The sequence below is a fragment of the Chelmon rostratus genome, chromosome 1, assembly GCF_017976325.1.
Source record: "Chelmon rostratus isolate fCheRos1 chromosome 1, fCheRos1.pri, whole genome shotgun sequence".
Lineage (NCBI taxonomy): Eukaryota > Metazoa > Chordata > Actinopteri > Chaetodontiformes > Chaetodontidae > Chelmon > Chelmon rostratus.
In genome coordinates this window covers 20830394-20854755 of record NC_055658.1, presented here as the reverse complement: position 1 = coordinate 20854755, position 24362 = coordinate 20830394, and the positions used below count along the sequence as shown (strand labels likewise).

Genomic DNA, 24362 nt, shown 5'->3' with positions numbered 1-24362 from the left:
TACCCTTCAAAATGGGCTTTATTTTGTTAACATTTACAGGAACATCACTGACATTAATTTTCCACCCGTTACATATGTCTATACTGTACAGATGCAACAGAAAAAAAAAATCAAAATCAAAATCCCATCCTCCGTTCTGAGACTTCTCTCACAGAGAACAAGGCTCCAGTCGGTGACAAGCTTCAGCAGTGCAGAAAAAAGTTCACACAGGAAGGTCTCCTGTCAGGATCCATGGGACAGTGGAAACGACCACAGAGCAAAATGGAAGTTGTCAGCTGGAACCTAATTTATAAAACGCCCTTACACATTTATTTTATACTCACAACTAAATCCAAGATTAAGTTATGATTTTGGAAAAATATATATAACGCTGATGCCAACATGTGCAGCTTGTTGATTTTATCCAATTTTGTGTCATACAAAAAAAAAACCCAACATATACTTGTAGCTTGACCCACAGTATGATTGGTTTGCTTTAAGTACTCTTTTAAATTGTAATACAATGGAATCAAGGGTCTTTTTAATTTATTTTCTTTATTTAAATACATATATATGTTGCCCCAAGGTTACCAGCCTTGTGCCTCATTCATTACCCATCCTTTAACTCTACACTGTTCAATGCATCACTATTAACATTCAGTAGTTGCTATAAGACAGCGTAAACTACAATAACTCACTTCAATATACAGTGAAAGAGGACATGGAGTAACCAAACCAGTATCATCAACTCCATTTTCATTTTCGTAAAAAAGGGACGACATATGAGTTTGTAATATGATTAGAATATAATAAATAGTAATATTTGATCACAATTGTTTTGTTATCTGGTGTGTGGCTGCATGTCACATCTTCATGGAGGGCAGCCAGAGTCAATACTTGCCATGACGGGCAGAGAAAAGGCTTCGTAAACATAAAATATAATTTAGATTAGACTTAAAAAACACTGCATGTGGAATTCTTCAGAAGCTACTCTCTTACTTTAAAGAAAATGGCCAGACTTTTCCAGTATTTCACCTCATTGACCCTATGAATGCATGGAGTGCTCCACCAACCAGCTTTACAACAGGAGCCATTGTACAAGTCTCCCTGCATTTATCTGGCATCTACTTTGCATTAGCAATGCAGAGCATTCTTTACAGCTACAGAGGAGAAGCAAATTTGTATTCTGTAACACAAAACTCTGATGTCTCCCAACCAACAAATTAGCACTCACTGTGACTTCCAATGGGGGAGGGAAAAAAAGAGCAAAGCCTAAATGTTTCCTGATAGGTCCACTTGGGGATAGAGCAAAAGTGCAGCATTGGTTGAGCAAGTATGTGGTAAAACGTGAGACTTTAACAATGGCTACATCTGTTTCTGCAAAACATATACTGTAAAAGACATTTACACAGCGTGAAGGGAAATATGCAAACCAGTTCACAAAGAGCAGAGTACTCTGGTCTTAATGCCACTGCACAGTAGGTTGACATCTATACTTTTGATGTTACTACCTTGAGAAATCTATGCTACTAAGAGATTTTACACAAGTTTTTAGAACAGTACACACAGGTTGGATGAGGGTTTGCGCACTGCGTTGCTTCCTTAATGTGGCGTTATGGAAAGCTCCCGTCTTTTACAGTGATTAAGAATAGCAGGACTCCTCTTTTCTTAAGGTAAATGAGGTGGCCAAGGTCCTCCCACTAGCTCATCTTGTTTTGTTGCGACGTGAACATGCCCTCCTGCCCATCTCCCAACCCCCCGTCCTCCCTGAACAGGGAGTGAACCTTCATAAGGCCTACCTTTGCTTCGTCATCCACTGCCAACGCTCAGCTGTGAGACACAGGGAAGCTACATAGGACTACATGAAGAACACGACACTTCAACTAATGCACAGTGCAAATAGGCTTCTCCCCCTCTCCTCCATCTCTCCAACCTCCAGAGATGGGCAGGCATTAAGGAGAGGTGGGGTGGAGAGGGTTAACTCCGGACGGCACCCCTGCTGGCAGGCAGCCTTTCTTCTTCTAGTTTATTTTTCATTTTTGGTCTTTCTGTGAATCTCCTGCCCTGGGAGAGGGGGAGGTGGAGTGGCTAAGGGGTGGAGGGGTCGGGGAGAGGATTCTACTTGTACAGGCTCATGGTTGGGCTCTGGTACATGCACATGTAGGCATCGCACAGCAGGCGTCTGGCCTGGCCCTGGATGCTCTTGGGATCCAGGGCATGCAGCTCCTCTGGTGTCATTTTCAGGTAGGCCTCCACCTCCGGACAGGGGGACACTTGGGGAATGTTGAAACCATTCTGCCCTCCTGCAAAACCATATGCACAATTAGAATTCAATCATCTGAAACAGCAAAGCCAGTCTCACGTCATATTCACAACTTATACTTGGTGTTTGGAATACTAGAAGCCTCATTTCATGCATCAGGCCAAATCCAAGAGTGTCCCAGAAGTTGCCAAAGGCACATACTAGTTTAAAATTGTTTTAAAATAATTTGAAGTCAAATTTCTTCTTCCCAGCTCTCATTATGTTGCTTTCTATGACTTAAATTACTATGCATTTAAATGTATTGGGCCAAAATAAAATAAAAAAGCAATTAGAGGTAAAACTATTTGTTGATTAGTGAATAAGTCGATCCCCAGACATGAATGAGAAACTACTGTGATGACTGACTTATCAAATGAGCAGTTCCAGCTTCAAATATTGAATATTTGCTGCTGTTCTCTTTCTCCACATGACCAAATTTTTAAAAACTTTTTTCTGACATTTCACTGATCAAACAATTAATTGAAGATCATCAGCAAGTTCATTTATAATGAAAATAATGTATAGTTGCAGCTGTAATAGCAGTTTTGCCCAGGTCAGGTTATAGCTAAATCTACAGCAGGATTTATCAGATGTGGGAGTCATGTTTGATATCAAAGGATGAATAAACAGTCACACTGTTTATCAAGGTGTTACAATGCAAAACAATAACCTTGGTTCAAAGTAATTTAAACAGTAATTTAGAGCGCATGAATGTGATTAATTGGTGTGTTTTTCAAGGATTTCTGTGGCCCCATAATATCTATATCACGGAGCCCTGTGAAATTCTTTCACCAGTGTTACGGAGACACTTTCCTGTACACCCTGTACATCACACCTTCATTTCAAGGATCAGTTTGATGTCATAACAAACGCACCATCCACAGGCCGTGACACTTACCATCACGGTCAGCCATGCTGTCGAAGAAGAGCCAGGCGGAATCTGCGCTGCCGTACTTGACAAAGGCCACGTAGTGACTGGTTTCGATGCACAGCACGGCGAACAGCTCCATCCTCTGGCGGGGAAAACTGCCCTGCCGCCCCATACCTTCTTGCAGCTCCTTGGGGACAGACAGCTTGCCGTGCCGATGGGTTTTTCTCCTCGGGTGGAGGTGAACCTAAATCAGTAACAGCAAGTACACACCATCGCACAGACTGTTTGTTAGTGTGGCCTACTAAGGTAAAAACAGAACATGCTCAACATGTTTCACATAACATATAGATTACAGATCACAGAAAAAAAAGCTCAGTACATTTGAGGATTAATACAGCCAGATGGGCAATCTATACATAAATACAACAATATTTCAGTAAATGCACAGAGTACTGGTAAGTGAAATGAACAGCCCATGTGTTCGAGTCTACTGTAGAAGCCACTCTGCTGCAACATAACTTCAGCAATGGCAAAGTTTGATTCCTTTGGATTTGGCGCCACCAAATGGTCAATCCTAACCCACACTTTACAACTTCTCTTTTGCTTTAACTGGTGTTGCAATAAAGCCCTCTGTTGCTTACCTGTGTATTGCACTTTTCACAGAACTGTTTAATCTTGCCAGCAGTGATATCCCCGTCCTCATAACAGTCTCGACACTCGTAGAGCGCCAGGCCTCCGCAGATCCGACATTCCCTTGGAGCTGTATAATAAAACATATGCCTTTGTTCTGGTTGACACACTGCACAGAAGTGTAGTTCTTAAAAAAGTTAAGCGCCAGTTTGAAAGCAAGACAAAAAACAACAACAAAGGGTTCCTTCATCTCGGCTGAGCAGCAGTGACAACTCAGTGGGATTTCATTACCAAGTGCCACACAGCTCTGAATCACCACTGATCAGCAAGAACACACACAAAAAAAATATTAGCCACGACTCACTGTCTTCAAGAAGATCCGTGATGTCTAACTCTAGTGAGGGGAAAATCTTGTTGAACATTTTGAAGTCCTTGCCAAAGCGGGGCATCTGGATTATAAGGCAGGAGGGAGCCTGGAGGTTCAGAGAAAAGAGAAAGAGAAAACTTGTGTAGTCATCACCAAAGCAGCATGGACACATCAGCAAAGCTCGGTGCACACAGGAACCGAAACCTGAGGCCAGAGGGCTGACTGCCAGAACACTCTACATAATGTACTTGATCTCCAACACATTACAAGATCTTAACAATTCGTTAAAAGTAAACAGAGATGACAGTCTTGAAATGTTATTTTATATAAGGTTATTTAATGTAAGAAAACAAGTTTATAAAATTCAAAATATAAAGTGTAAGTTGCCTCATGCTGACATGTGACTGTACTCTACGTGTGATCTATGTTCTCCTTGTTTGAATGATGTGTCTGATCAGCAGTGGAAGCTGTGTCTTTTTTTGTCGCTGTGGGGTCAGTCACACTGGTGGGCTGGCAGGGAGGCTGGACATGGACAAGCATTCTCACTACACCAAGGGCCATCCACACCAAGAATGATAACTATAATAGCTATAAATATATTGTATTAAAAATCGTTCTTTACTCAAGTGGATGGTGGAGTCCACACCACAACCATAACAACAACAAGGATACCACTGGGCTAACTTTTAGAGAGATTTGATGAACGATAGAAACACTGACAGCCAATCAAAAGAGAGAAAGACAACTGGGACACAATCAGGCTCACTATTGGAATCAGTGCTATGTGTTTTACTATTATTAACTGAGATGAGGAGACAAGGCTATTGTGGTATGCAACTTATTAAATGCTTGCATAACTTAATTAACATACATTTTTAGGCTGCAAATTACATATAAAAAACTTAATTTTACCTGAGACATACTACCAAATGGTCTTTGGAAATGACGGGGTGTATGAAGTTCATTTTGTCCTTACTAATATCCTCTTTGACAATCACTAGGATACCTTCAAATTGATGCTGACTCATACAAAAGAATGACTAAAATTTGTCTTCAGAAGACGACAACTCTCGTCACAGAGAGTCGGATTCTCCGAACCAACCAAAAGATGGGTCTAGTTTAGTTAACTTTTTTTAGAAAGGGAACAATAATTAATACATGCATGTATCCTCACAAAAATTCTAATTGTAGTTTTCCAGTTGCCAACAATGAACACAGGGGGGAGCCATTCTTACAGAATGTTATATACTGGAGATGCCAACAGTACCCTGGAAGTATTTGAACATTAGTTAAGGGGTGCACAATTTATTCATACTGCATAGTACATTGCATGCTATGCTGATGTTTTCTGCATTGGATTCTACCCAATGATCTCACACTCCTTTACACTCTCCTGAGGTTTGTCATCTGCTTTAGTTGGATAAAAAGGTTACATTTTGAATGGTATGTGAATGGTAATATGAGATTACCGCAGCAGAAAGTATGAAATGCTGCTATTACCTATCAGGCATTCGATTGCATACGCCACTTTAATTTCTTCACAACATCGGGAACATAATTTCACTCTGATATAATTTTGTAATAAAAAACAGACAGTGAAATCAAACCACAATATCACCATCATCATCATCTTTCAACTTAACTTAAGATATGTTTTAAAAAAGTGGAAATAAAATGAAATTCACCTCTGCAAACTTTAGGTCGCTGTTGATGAAGGACCACTCCAGGAGCTGCTGGATAGTGGGAACTCCAACCTTGTCCTTCTTGTCCATGAAGATCTGGTGGAAGTAACAGTCCTGGACCTTCTGTCCTGCTGATCTGGAAAATAACAACAAAGTTTGTATATCTTCTTAAGCTTTATTTACATCCTCCTTCCACATGAGAAGAAGGTAACACCTGTAATCTGTGTAGTTTAGTTTATCTTAAAGGAGCAGTCTGTAGAATTTAGCTATAAGTTAACGGAAGGTAATGAAAATGAATAATTCTTACTTTCAGGGGATCAAAGAAAACATAATTACGAATATTATATTCCATTTCTGCAGTATTCTGCCAATAGATCGCCCTAACTCACTCACACTGGTCCTCTAACTAGAAGCAGATGTGCTCAAATGCTTCCTGAAAAAACAAGATTTCACATTTATATTTTGCAACCACTTCAGACCAGTCTGCATGAGATTTTAAGAATTTCATACCAAAGAGTACCCTATGTACTACAGCACTAATTCATCAATCAACAGCTGAACCAGCCCTGACCTGTACACAGAACTCATGAGGGCCCTTGATTTAACTATGATATAACAATAATCCTATTTTTCAAAAAGTGTATTTTGAAAAAAACATTTGAGGAATTTTCTAGACTATCAACACTTTAGTATGAAATGTGTATAAATAACTTGAACAAATAGCTTACTACAACAATTGCAAATCTGTATTTTTCCTTTGAAAGCAGTTGAATCAACAGGGTGTTTAATTTGACATTCAACACCCTGAGATATGAAAAATGCGTTTTCTGTAAGATCTGTATCCTGATAAACTGTAAAGACAAATCAACACTGCTGAATAGTCATTTCTAAGCCAGCGACATGTTTTCGATTAGTCATATTACAGAACATGACGCATTACAACTCAAGTGAGTCTGTCACTGCTTGGCTTTGGTGTGAACACTCACTGTAGATTTACTGCGGAAATACTACTACATAACCCTATAGTACTGCTCATCTGAACTTCAAAGATCCTTAAACATGACAACAGAGGGCGTTTTCATCACATGACCAAAAAACTCCTACAGTTAAACCACCTTGCCCCCATTGTCGGCCATTCATTCTCCAGAATAAGCGCTGCAGCAGAAGTGAAACTTAATATGACTGTGTCATCGACATATTGCAGACTTAGACAAGCTGTAGTATAATTCTGTGGTTTAACAGTCACGTATTTGAAACTAGATTTGCAGAGTCTTGTAAGTACCAACGATCAGAGATGTTGGTTTTTGTGTGAAAAGTAGTAACTACATCAATAAACTATTACAGCCATTCAAAACAATGCAACCACATCATAACAATTCAGCAATGACAACAATTTTGTTAAAAACTCTTGTAACTTAACTGACCCTTACCTTAGCTTGAGCAATGGGTCCACCCTCAGTATGTGATGGAAAAGGATATTGAGGAACTCTTCAGGATCTGCAGTACAAGATGTGCTTAAATGAGACGTGAGGTAACATTCCTGTGTAAATGCTGCCAACCAGTCAAGACACTGTAATAACTGTAAAGATAGTATGAATATGTTTCAAAGGAATTTTAACTTAAAAAAATGCATATTCAATAATGATCACATCAAAATTCAGATTCTCAAGGGGGGGCTGAACTATAAAGCAACACCACTATGAAGAAGTTGAAACGATCATCATGACGCATCAAACTTGTCATAACCAGTAGTTTTTAAGAAATTGTTGAAGGACCAATAAACAAATTTTCAGTCTCATTCATCTACCTTTTTCTTCAGAGGTGAAACCCGAGGCAGCTTCTACTTTCTCCAGGATCCTCCTTAGCTTCATCACTTTCGTGGCACAAACATACCCATGTCTGCAGGACAGAGAACGAGCAACTTACAAGCCAGCTAAATAGCCACATCTGGTTTTGTGACATTGGCTCTGCTCTGCATCAAGTGTTACATTCAGGGTTTGATGAAGTAAAAAAAAAAAAAAGCTCTAAAACAGGTCATGTGAACCACAGAGTATGTGTGGAATAAAGCACTCCAGACTTACATGCGCAGGGGATTGACTATCTCTGTGCGTAACAGCTCTTGGGTCTCTCTGTAATACTCCACATCAGTCTTTGAGCGTGGTCTCAGCAGAACTGTGTCCAGTACAGAGCTGAAGGAGAACAGACTGCAGAGCAATATACACAGCAAAGGAATTACAATTAATATCAATATACCTACTGTTAAATGATGATGATCTTTGGCTGATATGTGCCTTAAAAAACAGATATCATCCAGCAATGTCAATGCCGTAAACATCATATGATGGATATCGCAATGCAGTTCGTTGGGATTATATTTTTTATTTATCGAATGGTTAATTAAAACTGCTTAGCCTCAATTTTTCCATAGAATTTAATTCTCAAAGAAGTGTTTTATTATTATTTCTGGAATTGTTCCAGTTTAAAGCTAATATGCCAAAACAAGTCGATAGTCAAAGCATGGGATCTCCTGTAGCTTTCTAAAGAAGTTCGGGTTGACTGCTTTGTTCAATGGCCCTTTGGCAGTGTTGGCAAAGACAACAGATCCACTATCCACCAGCCTGCTCACAGCAGGACTACAACCTCCTGTTATAGCCAGTGGGCAAAGTCAAAACAGTTTAACAAGCCTCTGCCTCCTGGCAAAAACAGCACTGCCGGCTGAGGAAGTACCATAGAGTCAATCAATATGACTGAAGTACAGAGACATTAATACAAAATGGAATAAACTGTAGCTGATAAAGTATTTGCTGTTAGGCTAGAAGAGAACTGACCAGAAGAGGGTAGAATCCAAGTAGCAGGAGTTGTAGTGGCCCTGGATGCCTTTCTTTTTTCCCACCATGACATCCAGACCATCATTCTCTGTGCGGGGAGGCGTGTTCTCGTGTACTACCTCACTTAGGTAACCTCCAAATGCTGCACAAACACATACAGCACGAGTGTAAACACAAAGATTTTGGGGAGGATAGTTAATTTGGCGAGATTAATCATCCCGGATCCTCCCACTGACTCACCAATGGAGTTGCACCGCTCTATGGGGTTGGAGGAGTGATGCAGGGACGGGAAGCGGGAGTCGGGCCGGCAGCACTTGAGCTTCACAAACAGGGCTTTTTTGGGCGGACAGGTGAAGTAGCGTGTACCTTTGAAAGTGCCGTCGGTGCAACCAGGGCACTCTTCCTCCTGGAAGAAGAGGTCAAGATCCCGTCATCCAATTACTGTCAGTGCTGCATATGCATAGAGTAAAAAGCTTTCATTCATTCTGACCTTTACCAAATGTCTTAGAATCTACTTTAGGACCACCTGATCAGATACTTCATAACTGGCTTTTCTTCTTCTTTTTTTTTTTAGCAATTATATGAGCAGTGATATCAAGAGTGGTACATGAGCATACAAACAATAAACAGTAAAATATTAATATTCCATTGTGTCTAAAGAAATAGTTTGGCATTTTGGGATATATGCTGTCACTATGAGGCTGCCAGGAAACCAGTAGACAATCCAGGAAATAGGACTATTTCTTTGCTGGGCGCAGTGACTCATTGTCGTTTTTACACTTCAATCAGATGATCAAAATAAGATGACGGCATGCTTAATCGAAGAAAATTTGGCTGGTATTTTTGTGGTCATCAGTCAATCAGTAATAGTAGCAACAGCAGTTACAAACAGGACACATTTAGCTGCAGAAAGTGTAATACCATAAAATGAATAACTGAGTGGAGACTGCGGTGGTGGGTGTTGCGTGTCAGGTTGCAATGTACTGCAATCACCAGCCAGTGAATAGCACCCAACGACAACAGTGGTCACTCACAGAAATAGCTTTAACTGAACAACATATAAATTAAAGCTGTGGTCATGAGTGTTGAATAAGACCGATGTGGTAATAATCAGCTGATCTGGGTGGCAGTGATCACTTCATGAGTGAGAGCTCCATAAATGTGTGCATAGAAGCTGTCAATATGTGTTTCACAGCAAAAAATCACTTGAGAAAAAATGCACAGAAAAAGACTCAGAAGAAATAATGACCATCTCCTGGTATATGATCATACTAACTGCCCCACCAGTATCTAACTTCAGGTTTACATGGTTGTGTTGTCTCACCAGCTCCAGCCCAGCCAAAGGCTCCAGCAGGCCAGGAGGGAGACCCACCCAGCGGATGACACCACACAGAGGGGGGTTCTCCTTCACCTCCACCAAAGAGCCCACCTCCAGACCTGGCTGTCCTCTGGGAGGCGTCGGAGGCCGCGGTGAGGGAGGGGCAGCGGGTGACGGGGGCTCGGGCTGCTCTCCCATCACCGACTGGACAGAAAGGGAGAGAGGCCCATGACTCATGCTGTCAATGGGCCCGGTCTTCCGGTTCAGGCTGAAGGGCAGAGAGTGGAACTTGTTGTCACTGGACAACGAGGCAGAGGGTGGGGCCCTGGTGGGCGGGGAGGACTGGTTGAAGTCAGGAGGCGTGTCAGTAAGTGACTTGGCGGGGTCCTCCCCAACTGCAGGAGACAAACCAGAAACCAAAGCTTAACATCCATTTTATAGTAAGAACACATCATATTATGTCAGCTGTCTTTACTCTTGTAATCTGGTGCAATGTGAGAATTTCAACCACTGGGGGACAACAAAAACAAGACGTTTTGATGGTGGCATTTAGCTTACTAAATTGGTAATTCTACCCAAATACTCTTAGTATCTTAGGGCATTTTCACACGTGGTACAAGCGCTTTTTAGTCAACACGAGGGCGTACTCCCCTTGCCAATTAAGTTTTTTTACACTGCTCAAATGGCACATTCTGGCTGCGATTTGGTGACAGGAAATCTTCCTCTGAGGTGTTGCAGCCATCACAAGTGAAAAGAATTACTGCTGAGGTGTAAAAAAATTCCCGGACAACTACAAGCTCAACTCTGCACCTTAAAGGTATTTAAAGACTCATCTGAAGTTGAGATGGAAAATCTACTTGACATTTATGTGTATTGTAGATTGTGTGCTGAAAAAGTTAATGCATGGCTCAGGGAGATTCTTGTGTGTAAAAACATGATAGTGAACTTCCTCAATTTCTGACGGAACAAGCCAACGTCTGGCCTCAAGTGCCTGAGTGTGAAAATGCCCTTAGCTGAGGCGTACTGTCTGCGTACTTCTTTTCCCACGTTATGTGTAGAGTTCTACAAAATGCTTAACTAAATAACTGTGATTACTTCCTTCAATTTATGTGTAGTACCAAAAGTCAGAAATATCACACTTAGATCAGCTTCCTTGCAGAAGTGAGATGACCATCACAATGAAACCAGATTCCAGTCAGAGAAGTGTGTTTCCACTTCTTCTCCGCTGTAAATTCATGTGTGAAGTTATGGACATAATATGAACCCTGTTACAACTACAGTTCAGTGGCTGCGGTCAACAGACTTTACTGTCAGGACAGATGCTATACAGCAACCTCATCAACATTATGTAATCTGGAATTTTGGCTCAAGGAAGTCATCACAACATTTATCGTCTCTGTGAGTAGCGCCTGATTTTGTAAACCACTGCCATCATCACAATTTCATAGTTTTCAATTTGAGTTTGTAGTATAGGCCGACAACCTCTATGTGACAGAAATGAAAGCACCATAACCACAAAGAAAAAAAAGCCCAAAATGTGGAAAGTGGCCCCTGAGAAAGATGAAAATGATAACACATTCACAGGATGAGTAAGCAGCTGTGAAAACGGCACGTCAGCCCTTTATGAGTGACCTCTCCTAATTTCTGCATTCGCACTGAAATACCACAGCGGGCACTCCAATACTCTGTTTTGCCTTAGCAGCTGGCAAGACCACAATCATTTCACACTCCTCATTTTGATGATGAGTAGTAATTTCACAGCTTGCACATGCTAGTATTTGCCATGATACTGAGGTACATAACCTCCTGTGTATCTTGTGTTGCTTGTGATTTTTTGGGGTTGATTTGTGATGTCTCCAGGTTTTGATGAAAATTCATAGCTATGCATTTTTGTGATCAGAGCTATGAATGTCACCATAGAAAGAATCATGAGTTAATATCCTGAATGCTGTGTACATGTAAAATACAGTCAGTGATAATCTGCCTCCATCCTCTTCACTACACGAGATTAGACAATTGGCATGTGCTGGTGATGACATGAGGAATGTAATTTCCCTCTCATAAAGAAAATAATAAATCAAACTTCTGTCCTGAAAACAGAAATACAGAAACAATGACACAGTGTGCTGAGTGATTCAGACCAGAAATGAGAGAGAGAGGGTTTTACTAATGCTTTGGCCTGCAAACAGTATTACACAGAAATTTGAATCTTTTAACTGCACCTGCAGCCAAAACAAGACAACAGCCAGTTAAGGAGTCATTTGCAGCACGGAGCATTATTAAAAGCCTTTGGGAACCACCAGTTACTCCATGCAGGTGAAATATCACACTTAAATGGTGATGAAGGACAAGACTAGTAAGAAAGGTCTTTATAGCAAGCTCCTGCAACAAAGTACGGATTGTTGTTCTTCTGAAAATCATATTTGAGACATACATTTACTAATAGCTTGTTATAAAAAATGACTGAGATGAGTTATCCTCCTTGTAGAGAATCAAGGGTTTTTTTTTTTTTTCAATCAAAGAATACAGTAATTGCACTGTGCATAACCTACACATACACACAGATAATATATTTTGTATGGAACTCTATATTTCCCACTCAAAACACGATTCAAAAGTTTGATCACATAACTTTAAATTCTTTTTTTCATGACTTAAGGTTTCGTACAGTCTGTTTTTCAAATGTGTTACTCCACACCAGAGACGCATGTCAACATGTAAGCCCCCAGTTTTTGTTGTTGTTCTCCAAGTCTATTTATTTTGTATCACTTCTGCATACCTCTAAAATGCAGCTCTTCTGTAACCTACTGGAAAACTATTTCTGTTCATGGATCAGATTAGTTGTGTTGGTGGTGTTTCTTATAATAGCCAGTATAGTGAAGACAGCTGACTGCCACTTGTTCAGCACCACAGCTCTGTTTAGTTGCTGCTGGAATTATATTAGGAAGCTCATTGGCTAAGTGAACTGCTGGGCAAATAGCATGCAGTGAATATCTCATAAATATGAGACACTAGAGTAAATTATGAGAAACTGTGCCTCATAATTACACCTTATACAAGATTGTAAATACAATAAATGATTCATATTAACGATAAACTGGATACGTTTCTACGATATTGCCAAAAAACTCTCATCATTGTGACTTTGTATTTATGAGAAACCTTAAGTCATTTTGCTAAAAATAATTCAAAAGACACAATTAATAATTAAAAAAGGATTATGGGCCATTTTAGCTGGTGGGAGAAATAGGTTCCCATACATGATTTTACCAATATTATCACACTCTATTGTATGCTACTTTTGGAGGACACTAGTATTGAGAGCAACCCAGTAGGGTGCAAATATCTTTTCACACAGCAGGAATTGAACCCCTGATCCTGCCAATGTCAATAAATTCAAATTATACAGCACCAATAAAAGCATGCCGTGGTGAAATAGATTAGTATGTAGCTTGTTGTAAACAGGAGCTTGCGGATAAGATGGTTGACATCCCATGAGTATCCATGTTTTACCTTCATCAATGTACCATGTGCTTTTGGATTTGGACTGGGCTGGGGGATCAACAGAGCTGCCATTTAAAGTATAGTAAAATTCAGACTTGCTTCTACTGCCACACTGGTGACCTAACCCTGTAAATAACACAAGTACATGAAAAAAAACACACAGAGATAAGCAAAATGTGTATGTGTATGTGCGTGTCTGTGTGCGAGCGTGTGTGTGTGTGTGTGTGCATGTGTGTGTGCATGTGTGTGCGTGTGTGTCTGAGCAGACCAAGTGAGAAATAAAAGGGTACAACATAGTAGGAAAAAGGTCAATTAATCAGCAACTCTTGTCACTTTTCTCTATGAAAGAAACACAAAAAATAAAAGAAATCACGGCAGTGACACGTTCCATTTGCATCAAATCACTTCAGCTGCGACAGAAACTTCTCATATGTTGCGTAAAATGGAGTTAAGCATGCTCTCTGTTGTTATCTTTTTAAAGGGACTTTCCACCAAAAGTGTTTGCTGCTTTGCTTGCCTACAGTAGTACAAGTTTGAGGGAGCTGTTTCATTTTAAAGGCTCTCTAAAACGAAGACTTGTTCTATCGAGACAAGGGGATCCCTCAGACGGATCAACAGAATTTCGTGAAACCAACATCAGGACGAAAAGTTTGATTGCTTTTATATTTTTTGAATCACAACCACACAGTTTTGATGGAATGCCCCTTTAACAATTATCATCACGCCAAGCTGTGGGGACATCAGTTAGGTCTGGATCATAACAGCAGTGCAGTACCTTTGCTCTTTGGTTTGCTTTGGCCAGAGGACGACTTGTCACTGTTGGTGCCTCTGGGGGCAAAACTGTGCTTTTGCAGCCTTTGGTCCTGCATGGAATATTCTGCACAGCCCAGAAATACATCCACATAAGTACAACCCACCATCAGCTTACAGAAATCCACCATGCACCTAATGTCTTCAGCAGCAAAAATGAACCCTGACCCTTTATCACTTTTGTTTATGGTTTTCAATTTATCACTGCAGCTTGATAAAAACAGGTTTAAATATCCAACAAGAACTCTCAAAAGTCTATTTTAGTGTCCTTTGCCATAGGAAACATAATTTTAATGTGTGACACTTTACCTAAAGTAATCTGCCATGCAGAACAGTGTGTTATGCTACATCAGGTAAAGGTATACTCTGGCCTCCACGTTTAGCCAATGGCAACAGATTGTGTGTTGCTTTAGGAAGGTAAATACATCTAAACATATTGTTTTTAACAGCACATTAATCTCATCTTTTACCACAAATGCATTTTGCATGCACTCTCCTCACACTTTGCAAACACACTTTTAACTGTCTAGTATCACAAGCATTACAAATTAGAAACCAATGAATAACTCATTTTGTTTGGGGGTTTATAGTAGCTCTACTGACAGCGTACATTTCATGTAGCCTCTCTGCAAAAGGAAGGGTTTCACAACCAAGAGACAAAATTGCGAAATTAAGAGTCCCATCTTCACAATTTCCTAGATGCCAATCTGAATATCTAGAGAGGCGGCAGTAGCACACAAAAACAAATCAATATGCCAATGTGAAGAACAAAGAGCCTGAGTATCTCACTTGACTTTCAAAAACAAGTGAGCCATGTACACAAAAGGCACTCTGTTCCTGCTGCAAGCAAAACACAAACTCAGAACGCTCAGAAGGAGCTCACAACTGGTCCAAGAGAGGAACAGTGGAATGTTTTCGGAAAGCACAAATAACTAGGTGACTCACCTGGCATTACGTCACAGATGGGGACGAGTCGAGTGTGCTCCAAACTGGCAAAATTACACAGCAACTTTCCATCAAACACGCCATCCCAGTCCCCGATAGGATTGTCCTGAAAGAGTTGGAGACATGAGAACCAAATAACCTTCCCAGTTGTTCTTCATCTCTGTAAAATTGATCAGGCTGGTGCCACACGACTTTCTCCCCCTTGTATCTTCTTGGTGATTTATGAGGTCTGTTGTCTTATCGATTAAAATGATGCTTAAGCTTGATCCTCTGTATTGTGTGTCCTTTGTATCCTCATCTTCTCCACATAAACAACAGCTCTTCCACCTCAAATCCTTCCACCTGAGGGCTCTACTTTCTCTGCAAGCACAGCCACACCATTCTTTTTCTTTGGTTGGAAAATCCAGGATTCTGCTCCAGCGGGATAATCAAAGATAAGCGTGAGGCCAGGGCCACTAGCTAGAGGAGGCAGGGCGAGGCTGGACGCAGAGTGAGGCAGAGCAGTGGGCTCTCCTCAGCTGCCTGCTGGCCCCTTGCCACGCTGTTGGGTCATACAGCACTAAGTCTTTACCTCACTCCCCGCGTGACTGCCTTGCCTTTGTGTGGGTGGCTCAGATGCACTGAGTGGGCTGCTGCTGCTGCTGTTGGTGCCGCTGCTAACGATCAGCAGGCAAATGCCTCAGATATGTGTTTCAATCTCTCTATGACTACAATACAACTCCCGCCTGACAACAGTAGTCATAGATACCAGCTACTGGCAACAAGACATGTTCCCATAACATACAGAGGAGCAGTCATAAAAAAAGAAAAAGAAAAAACACTGGGAAGACAGGACAGAGAACTCTGATACAGCTAAAATGTGCAACTTTCTGCACGTTGCAACCCTCTACTGAGGCAAGAGCGGGGACAATTTTAATCATCATGGCAGAGCATCCTTAGTCATGACTGAAACATCATCTCTCTTCTTTATAAACAGCTGTCTAGTTGAATATAAATGTAACACTGACCAGGTAACAACATTTGAAAACTACGATGAAAGTAAACACTAATGAAGATGTAGATTTTACAAGTCCCGATTCCTGTGTGACAGCTCTGGTTTAAAGACACTTTATTTGAATTGTGAGCCGGTGAATTGTTACCAAAAGCAATGACAGGTAGAACACATGTTAAGCAGCAGTCATTCCCAAGCTGCTGCACTGCTGAGATAAATCATCATTTTATAATGCCAACATCGTCTGACAACATAAAACCAGGCTAATGACAACGACCCTGCTGCTATGTTAGCATTTAAAATGAACAATCGCACAATCAGTTCTTAGGTTTACTGCCACAAAGCCCTCAACCCTGGCTGGACTGGCTTGTATCACTGTATTGCAAAAGTTCTGTTCACCCAATACACACCAAGCTGGCATTTTAAGAGTTATAAACTCTGGAGCCGTTTTGGAAAAGCTGTTTTAGTCATGACACAGGGCTGAAAAATGTGTGCACAAATGTAACTGGCTTAATGTGGATGTTCTCTTAGTCCAACCACAGGAACAGTGCCAGTCATGAGCATGCACACAACATCAAATTATGATGTTCAAATATAAGAAACTACATAGTTTCACTTTAATGGGCAAAATATTGATTTTTTTGAAAGAAGTGGCCAGTAATGAACAGAATTTAAAGGAAAAGTTCGCCATTTTGGGAAATCCAATTTTTCAACCCTTTCTTGCTTCCTGTAAAGCTCACTGACTGTTTGTTCAATCAGTAAAACAACTGAAGTGAAAAAACGTCAAATCACTTCTTTAAAACGGTTTACATGCCAGATTATTACACGGTCAGGACCAATGGCTAGGCAAGCACTGGGGGCTTCAGGAAGATACTGATTCCTACCAAGAAAGAGCATGACACATAAAATTGCGCTAAAATGGCAATTTGATGTTAGTACACCAAAGGTTTTTGAGCAGCTTACACAGACAATGGGTTCATTAGTGAGCTTTAGAGGAGCTGGTAGGCAGATTTCGTTACCTTTGGACTGAGCCAGGCTAGCTGTTTATCCCTCTTTCCAGTCTAAGTTAGTTAATCAGCCGCTTGCCATAGCATCATATTTAGTGTGCAGACATTAAAGTGGAAGCAGTCTTCTCATCTATCTTTCAGCAGGAAAGCAAGTAAGTTCATGTTAAAATTTTCCTTTGAGGAAAGCAAGTCATATTGTAGGGGAGAAAAATGCCTTATATCTTAATTTTCCTTTAACTGACAATCAGAAGTCCGAGATCATGTGCATTTGTCTATTATTGTTTTATCAATTAACTTGCTAATTTATTTCAGCACTGATTACTTTCTTAGTCCATCATACATTTCCAGTCACATCATTTTGATCTTTCAAAAGCTCTAAAGGTAATCAGGTTAGGATTTTATGAAACAGAAAAAGCACCAAATCTTCACATTTGAAAAGCTGGAACCAGCAAATGTTAGATTTTTACTTGATCAAAGACAATTCATTTTCTGTCAATTTACCAATTAACTAAACCACAAACCATTTCAGCACTATCTTGGGCATCATGATTTATGATTTCTTCCTGTACCTGTCTAGACATACACTACTTATTAAGAGAGAGCCTCACTTACCATGTCAACGCCAACATAGTAGCCAAGACTCTCGTTGCCCGGCAGCAGGTCACAAAAAATGATGGTGCCTCTCTCTGGTCCGTCCCTGGTTTGCACCAGGACCCTGGAGTTGATCTCCAGTGGAGGGAAGTCCTGGTCCTCTTCTACCAGACTGACATTGTCCACCTCCAGCTCACCCAAGGGTTCATCATCCTCGTCCTCCCAGAGTTCAAGCTTGTCCAGGGCCACAAACACACCACACTCATCCTCACAGCGGAAAAGTTGGCGGCCCTGGTAGGATCCCTCCGTGAAGCCCTGGCCCCGGCCCTCCTCCTGGGAGACCAAAGCAAAAGAAAGAAGATGAGGTGAGCGTAGTGAGTGACACAGAACACGAGAAAAGAGGGATGAGCATCCTATTGTCATAACAAGTAGGGCAGGTAGCGAGGCTGCTTGCTCAGCATTCGTCAGTGAAGGCAAGTCAACATCAAAGAGCTGTGAGAGCATATGATCGATTACTGCAGCAGGAATATGACTTGACTTAATGCAATGACAAATACATTCAGTCTTGTACAGATACTGGATGCTCTCACAAACCAAACTGTAATATGCTGTGTTTTGTTTTTCACATGCAGGCTTTAGATATGAATGAGTTCTAAAGTACAATTAAGCTGACATATATTAGCAAAAAGGAACACAATACTTGGTAAGGGACAATTCAGATTTTATCTGAAGCCAATGTGCAAACTCTGAGGCCTTTATATTGAGCTACAGTCTGAACGCTTGAGCTCCATCAGCCCACTCATGAGAACTACAGCTGGACTAGAATAAAAACAACATTGTGCTGCAATAAGCAATCCTTTGTATTTTGTTACTTACTGCGTTTGTACACAGAGTACAGAATGAATGGCATGACATCAAATAATCAGATTTAGTGTTGAGATTAAAGGACTAGTTAACACAAAAGCAAAAATGTAATCATCTGCTCGCCCTCATGTCAGTGAAAACACTGCAGCCCTGTTTCAGCATTCTCTAAAACATCTTTAAAACTTAACATAGGGCATAAATTGACTAAAAAATTAAATATAATAAATAAATATATTAATCCTGCATTTTCCACAAACCACAACAAACAGTATATGTAATGTACAGAACTTCACATTATTATGGCAAATGTCACACAAAGTAAGTAAGTATTTAGCTTTTCATTTGGGTTTGGCAGCACTGCTTTGTGCTCTGTACAAACAGCTCTAAAAAGTCACTGACAAAACACTGGACAAGTGCAACTTGACAAGTCACGTGTGAAACCAGCACAACACTTAGATTTGTGTGCAGACAGAATCTGGATGAATAAATCTGGTGGTATTTTTTCCTCTCCGTTATGTACAGCATGTTGGTACTGAAAACCACTGCGCTTAAAATAGCACACTCACACTCCAGCCAAATGAATGGTGTTGTTTACAAAATCACATACTTCTTTTTGTATAATTCATTAGGAACAAGAGTACTTAAATGCATTTCATTTGCCATGAGCTTGCTTTGTTACTTGGGTCAAGCAAAATCACCAGGTTTCAAAATGCTTTCAAGAAGAAATTCCTTCAGCAGCTTTTTTTGTTTTGGGTAATACTGAAAGGAACATGTGCAGGATGCACAGATACACATGTAGTCTGTAGGGTTTGAAGCAAGGAATATTTCTATGCCTGAAATGTGTTTCGTTGCAGTGATGCACGGATTGCAGCTACATCCACGGGCGCTACGGATAATCTGCAGATTGGGAAGGCCAGGTTTTATAAATTAAGATTCTGATTAATAGCAGATGGGACAATAATTTATGAGGAAAATACTAATTACATTACCTGCAGCAATCCCCTCATAGCAGAAACGATAAGAATGTATCCCCATTAAGAGAGACACTGTGCATTTACACACAGGTATAGCAGTGGAACTTTATAGATTAAGTTCCCAACACACCAACAGGATTGGTCAGGATAATATTTGTTGATGTTCTGTGTTTTTCTGCACATCCAAAAGGTCACACACACAGTTCTGGTTCATACAGTGAAATTGTTTGGAGTCAAGCAGCTGTCCTCCTGATAAATCCTCTCCATTAGATCTGTACTTCTAAAGATAAAAGTTTAATTGAGTTTCCTCTAGAGAATCATTCTAATCATCTCTAATCATTAAAGGAAACTCTCAGACATTAAAATAACACACAATAAAGAAACTGCCGGGAAAGCTCACACTGCTCGACATAATAGCCAATATAGCCTAAAGGGACTGGTAGAGGTGGAGTGAAATGTCTATTTGACTACAGATCTCTAAATTGGACTATTTTGTCCAATTAATTTGGGTGGGTGGCAGGTGGACGATGTATGCGCGTGCATACATGCAGATTCAGATGACATAGGAGCAGGTCCGCCCATCACTAGTTTGGAAGTTTGGAGGCTAGGAGGAGGAATAAAAGGAAGCAGGGTTCGCAAAATCAAGAAATTAATAAACTGAAAATGAACATGCCTTTTTGAAAAGCTAAAAACACAGCCTAGCAAGCTGCTACAAGCCTGATGGGTGATCACTGTGGCACATATTTCAATGAGTTTCAAAAAGACAAGAACACCAAATCTAATCATTTCTAAATGTGAATGCTCATGTTAACCTGAAAGGTCAACATTGTGGAAAAATGCATCATCTACTCAACCTGTCCTCAGTGGGACACTGTAGTCTGGTAATTGTATCCAAATCCAAGCACAACTTTTAAAGCCTTAAGGAATATCTAATGAAATGTCTTTCAAACCTTTCAACGCTCATTCTTCCATTGGTCACTAAACATGCAGCATAATAGGCCTACTATTGCTGAATAATGTCCAAAAGATCACAACAATGATATGACAACAAAATGAATAGCCTATTCATTGCAGTGGTTTTCAAAGTGGTGTGGTAATGTGCATTACTGAGCTGACACATTGCTGAGCCACAGTGCAAGTGTTTTAGTACTAAAGTGGAGCTTCTTTAATTATACAGAATATAGGGTTTTATGGCTTTGTGGCTGTATACATACAGCAATATTCTTGTTGATTCTGTTTTGGAATCTAAAATGACCCAGCCACATGCCAGATTTCAGGTGTTATGCCAAAAAGTGATTGTCCGCCAAAAACTGATTGCAGCCTGTTTCAAAGATATTTAAACTGGTATAAATTATTGGATTGGTTACAATCTAGCAGGTAAAATAATGCAGGTGAAATAATGCACAGTCATAAGGATAACTGCAAAGGAGATAATTTCTTTATTTATATATAACCCATCCGTAAATCATGTTGAACACAGTCTTGTTTCCAAATATGGGCCTAAACAAGGGCATTATACATATTAAACACATATAAAAATTGGAAACAAAAGTAGAAAATTGATGATTACACGATAAACTGCAAAGACTTCTTTGGCCATAATTGAGATTATTTGGTTACAAGAAACGATAAACTTTCACAAAGACATAACTTTGCTGTTACCACGGACAGAATGTTATTTATATTGAAGATAAGATAAAATACGATAAGATAGAAAGATAAAGATATTTGCACATTTGGACTGTTTGATCTAGATGAAAGCAGCTGTGGACGTAGAAACTGGGAACCAGAATCAGTTTTGGGCAGACAATCACTTTTTGGTAGTGCCAGAGAACAAAGCCATGAATCTGTGTCAAACAGCTGCCCGGAGGTCAACCTCAACATGCTGTCTGGTAGCTTCTCTCCACAGGTAAGTGATAACTCTCTTCCATGCATGATTAAATATGTTTAAGTAATTATGCTTGCTAGCTAGCATATTATCCTAGGTTGCCTATTAGCATTATATAGTGAACTCGTTAGCCAGCACTCATGGTAAATGCCACATCATTAACTTAGTAAGCATTCATATCTCAAACATATTTAATCACACAGGATAGGAGAGTTGTCACACAAGTATCAGACGCCAGGCAGCTGTTTGATGTGAAACGAATTTGTTAATGTTTCTGTGTGCGTGCATATCGAGACTCATCTGATTCCATACACCCTCTCCAAAAAAAGAAACAAAAGAGAGTTCTCACCAGCAGCTCCACTCCAAACCAGATTCCAGAGAGGGCTCTATCCGGGAGCAGCGAGCCCTTGAAGCGGACCACACCAGGCAGAGAATCATCCCCTGAGCGCAGCTGGACGCGCACCTTTGACCCACAGTCAATATCACGGACGCGCTCTAGCCGTGACTTGTTGCAGAGCAGGGCATAACGCTCCTCACAGTTGGTAATGGGGAACAGTAGCTCAGCCAGCTTCTCATCTAGCTCCAATACATCCCGCTCATCCAGGCTGAGCACCACATTGGTCTGGTCCAAGATGCGAAGGCTCTTCTTGCCCTTGCACGGGGGCAATGTTCGCCCCAGGCTGTTGCGCTCCTGGCAGGCCTGACCGAGACTGCCACGGGGGATCCTCAGGGTCTTCTGGGGAGGCTTCTCCACTGTACACTCCTTTATGACCATGTAGAAGCGCCAGTCCTCCCTGAAGCCCCCACTAGGCTTCTCCTGGCTCCACAGGGCAGAGCTCATGGCTGCATGCTAGGCAGGAGGTCCAACATCAAGGCAAGCTTGACCTCTGTTCTGTAGGAACATGAAACAAATGACCACCTTTAAAAGATGCATTGAAGGAGAAGATAACATGTACAGTACAAATGAAATTATGAGTAAAAGCTTGCTGGTATCATGAACTGTCATAAATTTCAATGTTTTCAATTAGTTGACAGGCAAAATAACAGTCAATGCTTACAATTATACCCCACAGTACAAAGGACACATATTTCCTCATATGAAACAGTTTGTGTGCTTTTGTTAAGACAGCTGAAGCATGCTGTGGTTTGGAAAAGAAAGTCATTCTGTATCATGATCGAACATTTGGTAAATTAGTCTTCATTTCATTAAGGTGAAGGAATACAGTTTCTGGATGACTATGGCTGGTGACCTCTTCGTAAAGATACACAAAAATAGATTCCAATCTACTTTAGGCCTTCATTTGTGGATTACTTATCCTTAACGGATCTCTGACCCAGTTTGCTTGTTGTGGTTTGTTGTGAGAAATGTAATAGCTCATGATGGCCTCGGCTGTGGATTCTACTGCCAGCCGCCACTGCGCAGTAGCCCCTGTTTTTAGCAGGACCTCGTGTGACATTACTCATATCTACTGATTTGAATATTCTAAAAAAAAAAAAAAAAAAAAAAAAGACGACGAGCAGACAGTTGACTTATTGAAACCCCCAGGGCAACACTCAGATACCAGACAACTGGATTTCCCCTGATGACACCTCAGATGTGATGATCAACCACCCGGCACAGTCAAGAGCACATTCACACTACATCCGTCATTTGCTTCAAGCATGATACATCCAACATTACCTTGGTTGTTTTATTGTTGTTTTCATTAAATGGTGAAACATCAACAGCGTAAAAGCTTAACCACATTAACACAATATATTTATGGTTAACGCCATACTGGGCTAAGACACAGCACAGGTAGAAAATTGAAAGTAATTTCAAACCTGACATGGGCTAGCGCTGACCTGATTTGACATGTATTTAACGTTAGTGTCCTTCGAGGTGACGAGCACAAAGTTAATTACAGTTTTGTTTATTATTGTGTCAGCGTCACTGACTACAACATCATGATTCGTTTTCAAGAGCATTTTCCCTGACAACCGGAGCAGCAGTGTGTCATCACCAAGCAAAAGCTGTCAGTCAAAGGCCCTTTAAGAGAGGGAAGTAGCTAACGTACCCTCAGCTAAAATGCACCAAATAGTCATTTACATTCACTGCTAACGACACGGACACCTTACCTTTGATATGCGTCAGCTCAGTTAGAGGCTACAGGTGACTGTCATTTCACATGTCCATCTCAATTAGATACAGGCCTCTGAAAACAAGCTATATTCCTCTCGTAATAACCTCTGATTAGCTAAATGGCTAGCTAATGCTAGCGTTCTAACAAGCTAAGTATCACGCTAAAGTTAGCCCAGCGAGCTGCTCGACAGCAAGCGAGCTGGCAGAGGACTGCCACCCCCTACAGTATGCTATCAGCATTTAGATAAAACTGTTCTCCATGGAAAATACGTGAAACAATACAGTGAATGGCTACAGCTATTAGATATATTATTTACAGGAGACGACCTCACAAAACTTAATGTATGACTTCACTGCACTCCGTGAGAGGCATTGGTCATTCGCTTCGTTCTCAAGCGCTGATTGGCTGTTCATTGCGTTTGTAACCAAGGCCCACTCTGTGGGGTTTTCCCATGAATGGCAGAACACATAGTTAGGTTGAAGTGTGGGTTTCAGCGCAGACGATGCTGTCTCTGGTTAACTACAGGCAGTGGTGGAAGGAGTGCGATACAATACGAAGTAACAAAAACAAAAAAAGAATAGATCAGATCAGCACAAAAAAACAGATTAAAACAAGATTAACTACAAAAAGATTAAGTAGAAGTAGATGATTATTAGCAATACCTATTTAGCATCTAAAGTAAAAATGC

At 40.6% G+C, this 24362-nt stretch overlaps 1 protein-coding gene across 3 annotated transcripts; it reads right to left on the bottom strand.

The window, feature by feature from the left end:
• Positions 1 to 23997, bottom strand: cylda (cylindromatosis (turban tumor syndrome), a). 3 transcript variants are annotated; one of them, XM_041935372.1, is made up of 17 exons: positions 23670 to 23997; positions 21901 to 22443; positions 17847 to 18158; positions 15237 to 15342; positions 14257 to 14358; positions 13491 to 13607; positions 9984 to 10372; positions 8900 to 9065; positions 8660 to 8801; positions 7913 to 8035; positions 7639 to 7730; positions 7262 to 7328; positions 5835 to 5967; positions 4147 to 4255; positions 3794 to 3912; positions 3180 to 3396; positions 1 to 2282 (listed from the first exon to the last, which is right to left on the bottom strand). In XM_041935372.1, the coding sequence occupies exons 2-17, from the start codon at positions 22390 to 22392 to the stop codon at positions 2098 to 2100; spliced, it is 2871 nt and encodes a 956-aa protein (XP_041791306.1). In that variant the 5' UTR covers positions 22393 to 22443; positions 23670 to 23997; the 3' UTR covers positions 1 to 2097. The 3 variants fall into 3 exon arrangements, with proteins under 3 accessions (XP_041791306.1, XP_041791314.1, XP_041791321.1); XM_041935380.1 differs by lacking the exon at positions 13491 to 13607; XM_041935387.1 differs by lacking the exons at positions 13491 to 13607; positions 14257 to 14358.
• Between the last annotated feature and the right edge of the window lie 365 nt (positions 23998 to 24362).